General features: G+C 36.2%; 1 protein-coding gene across 1 annotated transcript; it reads left to right on the top strand.

Moving 5' to 3' along the window:
- Positions 1-946: 946 nt before the first annotated feature.
- LOC132161943 (glycosyltransferase (DUF604)) lies at positions 947-3,761 on the top strand. The gene is made up of 3 exons (XM_059572168.2): positions 947-1,932; positions 2,018-2,563; positions 3,537-3,761. Exons 1-3 carry the CDS (start codon positions 1,012-1,014, stop codon positions 3,636-3,638), a joined length of 1,569 nt encoding a protein of 522 aa, XP_059428151.2. The 5' UTR covers positions 947-1,011; the 3' UTR covers positions 3,639-3,761.
- Positions 3,762-5,053: the final 1,292 nt, after the last annotated feature.

The raw sequence follows: 5,053 nt of genomic DNA, 5'->3' as shown, positions 1-5,053 counted from the left end.
ACCAACTAGAACCAATAAAAATAAATATTTAAATAAAGTTGAGAAATATTTAGTGAGTTTGTTGTGTGGTGATTTTAAAAAGTAGTTAGCTAAATTTAAAAATAAAAGAAATAAAAAGTGAGTTTTTTAGTAAAGTTATAACTAAAAAATAGAGAGATTCACTAGAAATGCTCTAAAATAACCAAGTTTAGGGAACATTCAAACTCTTAATACAATTGTGTATGTACTAACTACCGAAAGTTAATTAATTAATTTGCTTACTAAGTTCCTATACTAATGCGATTTGAGATTTTATATTATTAAGTTGTTTGAATAATATAAAAATTTAAACAGCCTCCTTAAAGAATAGTGTTGTAGCGCCTGTCCACTTGCTCAGAATGAGTGAATCACACATCCTAAGCTATTTGAAGCAAATGAATCTATAAAAATAATAAAAAAACAATTAAATTGATGAATATGTTGGGTACAACCGTACAAAGATCTTTGTTATTTTTACATAACAGAGTGAGCTCTTAACGTATTTTTATACCCCTTATTATAAATCAATGTAACTACATAGAATAGAATGATTTTGTATTTATTTTTTTTCCAAAAAAACAATATAAGTATATTTGTCAATGTATTTTGAAGGTTTTTTTTTTAATTTTATTTTTAATTGAAAAAGTGTGTTGATGCAACATAACAATAAAAATAAATTTTATAATTTTATTGAGTGTTTTTAGGATCGAGCAAGTACGATAAAAATAAATGAAGAGAAGAGAAGAAGGTACTAAAGCTTTGAAAATATGCAGAAAAAACAGCCATAATCAATTTACTCCGCCGTAAAGCACGTTGTAAATATATATATATAAAAGAAATAATAAGAAGAGGGGTTGAAAAGTATATAAAAAGGCAAACGTGAAGGCGACAAATTACAGGGACTGGGTCTACTGGGACTGGGTCATGAAATGCTATGCAGTTCTTGAGGGATTTCTTTCGACTTCCATCAACGACGACAACGACAAATTTTGAATGAAAAAACAGGTTAAATATTTTCTTTCTTTTATTCCTCATAATATACAATATTTTTTTCCTAGGATTCCCATGGAAGGAAGAGAGATGTCTACTACGAGAGAAACAATTCAGGACCCCTTCAAACCCTGGAAATACCTTCTTTTCCCAACAATCAGAGCCGGCTATGCCTTTTCTGTCTTCTTCACCGTCGTTTCAATCTCTTTCATCTGCTACTTTGCTTTCTCCGCCCACATCCTCGGTTGCCCGGAATGCCACAGAACTGTTTCAATCACCAACAAGAAGGACACTGACGTTGATATCTTCGCCGCTCACGAAAAGACAAATATATCCCATATTCTGTTCGGCATCGGAGGCTCCGCTAAGACGTGGAACAACCGCCGGCATTACTCTGAGCTTTGGTGGAAGCCTAACGTCACCCGCGGGTTCGTTTGGCTCGAGGAGAAGCCTCCGGGCGGCGTGACTTGGCCTGTGACCTCGCCGCCATACAAAGTGTCCGGGAATACGTCCAGGTTCAAGTACAGCTGCTGGTACGGCTCGCGCTCTGCGATCCGGATTGCGCGCATCGTGAAGGAGAGCTTTGAGTTGGGGTCGGAAAATGTGAGGTGGTTCGTGATGGGCGACGACGACACGGTGTTTTTCACCGAGAATTTGGTGAATGTTTTGCAGAAATACGATCATAATCAAATGTATTACATCGGTGGGAATTCTGAGAGCGTGGAGCAGGATGTGACGCACTCGTACACGATGGCTTACGGCGGTGGTGGGTTCGCCATTAGCCACCCTTTGGCCGCCGAGCTCGTCAGGGTTCTCGATGGCTGCATTGATCGGTACGCCACTTTCTACGGCTCCGATCAGAAGGTCCAGGGCTGCTTGAGCGAGATTGGCGTACCAATCACCAAAGAGCTTGGTTTTCATCAGGTCTGATTTAATTTTAATTTTAATTTTAATTATTCCAATTCCAAACTTAATTAATTATCTCTGAATAAATTTAATTAAATTTCAGATCGACATACGAGGAAGCCCGTACGGTTTACTAGCGGCGCACCCATTAGCGCCATTGGTGTCGCTGCACCACCTTGACTACGTCCAGTCTCTGTTTCCAAACGTGACGCAGAAAGACTCGGTCAGGAAGCTAATCACGGCTTACAAAACGGACCCGGCTCGGACCCTGCAGCAAACTTTCTGTTACGACCCGAGACGCAACTGGTCCGTCTCGGTGTCTTGGGGTTACACCGTTCAGTTGTTCCCGTCGTTGGTGACGACTCAGAAGCTCGAAACGGCGTTTCAGACGTTCCGGACGTGGAAGGGTGGGACCAACAAGCTGTTCACCTTCAACACACGGCCCGTCAGTGCGGACCCGTGTGAGCGACCGGTTATCTATTACTTGGACCGGGTTGAACGGGTCGGTCAGGGTGGGACACTCACCACGTACAACAGGTCCGTCAACAGGTGGGAAGAGGTGTGCGAGCGGGGCGAATATGCACGTGCCTTCGCTGTCCGGTCTTTCAAAGTCTCAGCTCCCAATTTCAACCCTGATTTGTGGAAAAAGGTGATATTTTGTGAGCATTATTCTTTGGTAGATAAAAATTGCACCAAGACGTTTTCTATTTTGTCACTCCTCCATTGATAAGACTCACATGCCCTTTCTTTTTTTTTTTTTTTTTTTTTTTTTTTTTTTAATTACAGTTTACTTCCTTAAAGTTGACACGTTTTTCAATTCAAATACTTAAGTTTTAATTTTTACAATTCACCCTCACAAAATTTCAATTTTTTTCAATTCGACTAATATTATTATTATTTAAAAAAAAAAATCAAATTTAAATGTGCAAAAATGACCAAATGGCCAAAGGGGTAACTACGGCCACCCTGATTTTTTTTTTTTTAAAAAAAAAATTTATAAAAAATTTAAAATAAAAAATTATGAACAATATGAGAAGTTTTGGATACAATTGGTTAAATTATAAAAATTTGAAACTTTAAAATGATGAATTACAAAAATTAAAATTTTGGTGCTCAAATTAAAAAATAATGTCAACTTTAAGAAAGGTAAACTGTAATTTTCTTTTTTTTGGGAGGGGGAGCTTAACCCTATAATAATTGTTAAACAATAAATTATTAAAAATTCTAATCATGATTTGATAGATAAATGATTTAATTGTCATTTAAAATGACGGGGAATTTAGTTGATCGACATTCTGTGGTGGGTCACCCGATTTGGAGGACCTAAACAACTTCAACTGCTTCAACATCATGGTTAGACAGATCTTTGTCGAAGTGGTGTAGGTAGAATGTGGCCTTAATTTAGGAATGTTGTTTGGGCACGAATACCAATTCAAAAATATTATCGTACATTTCGTGGACGATCGTACGTCCAACAATTTATGCGCAATTGTTGCAGCATATGATAAATAAAGTTAGCTAGCTAGGCCGGTTTGAATATTTTTTGTCTTGATTTTATGGAGTTTTTGGCGGTGGTGATTGATTAGTGCCTAATTTATTGGAGATTATTGATTAATGTGTAGGCGCCACGTAGACACTGCTGCGACGTTATCAACGGTTCAGATTCGGTGGTTCAGGTCAAGATCAGAGGCTGCAACCACTTTGAGACTGTGACTCCTCCATAGTAGTTGTCTATAAGTATTGAAGTTAGTGACCTACTTTTTTTCTTTCTTTCTTTCTTTTTTTCTTTATTATATGAGAGAAGTTAGTCCACCATGTAAGGTACTGTTTGTATAAAAGAATTAATTAAGTCGATCTCCTCACCATATAGATACATGATATTGAGTTTTACACATATGACCCATATGTTATTTTTGTTTTTGTCTTTGTTCTTTCTTTTTCTCTTGCTCTTTTTATCCAAAATGCATTTAAGGTCAACATCCTCTAAACAACAATTTTCTTCAAATTTTAAGGAAAAAATTAGAATAATATTTCTAAACCCACAGTTTAATTAAGAACACTAGAAAGTACACAATGAGCGAGAGAGATTATCACTTCTTAACACACACAATCACTCACATTATTATGCAATTCTCTAATGTCTTAAACCATCCGATGAAGGGCTATATATAGCCTCACCCTTATTGATGAGTGTTATTCCATAGACCAAGTCAGGTAAATTAATGCCTGTCAATGTAACTATATATTAAGCCAAAAATGATGGTAATATTTGGCTGAGGCATTTTTAGCAACGTGATTTTTAAAGCACGTCGAGGGGTGCACGTACCCACGTACATTGGATTGTAGCTATTGTGGATCCGGCAATTTCTTTAAAATTGCCGTGAATCTTCATCCCCAACAACTCTTGCAAGATAAGTTGGAGTGGGTATGATACGGCTTGTAGGAATTGCAAGAGGAATAGACAGCAATTACAAAAGGGTTTCCTCTTCCACAGAACCCAAACTAGAAGAAATGGCGACCAGCACCAGATGGCAAGTTTTTAGAACATTAAATGAAGTAAATCTCAAGTGTGTAGGCCATTTACTCCCTAAGTAAATGCAACATTTTAATTTAGTCATTTGATGCTATTTGCAAATTTCAATTGAATTTTTTTGTGTGTTCTCTAAGAGCATCCTCCATGAACTCTTTAAAATCAACTTTTAGCTAAAATTTTGTTAAATTTTACAAAAAGCAAGCTCTATCAAGCTCTCTATTCCCTTCTTCATTTTAAAGCTTGTCAAATCTCTCCTCACATTTAGAGAATAAAATCATTTTTCTACTCTATTTTTTATGTTTTTATATTTCCCCCCACACTTTCTTTTTCTCTCATGACATTTATGAGTTTGTAACTTTGTGGGGTGCTTTTGAGAAAAAAAAAAGAATGAAGATAAAATTAAAAATTATATTTAAATATAATAGAGTAAAATTTATAGAGTTTATTATTTGATACTTTTGCATAGTTACTAGTTAAATTAGAAAAAGTATATTTTTTTGTTAAAATTTAGGGAAATCTTAGAGAGCTTGTTAATTAAGGATGCTCTAACATCCGTTTGTTTAACGTAGGGGTTAAATATAGACGGGCCTACTTACATATAAATGG

Source organism: Corylus avellana, chromosome 10, assembly GCF_965113065.1.
Source record: "Corylus avellana chromosome 10, dhCorAvel1.hap1.2, whole genome shotgun sequence".
In the NCBI taxonomy this organism is placed as follows: Eukaryota; Viridiplantae; Streptophyta; class Magnoliopsida; order Fagales; family Betulaceae; genus Corylus; species Corylus avellana.
The sequence above is the reverse complement of the archived record's forward strand: the minus strand, read 5'-3'. Positions and strand labels throughout refer to the sequence as shown.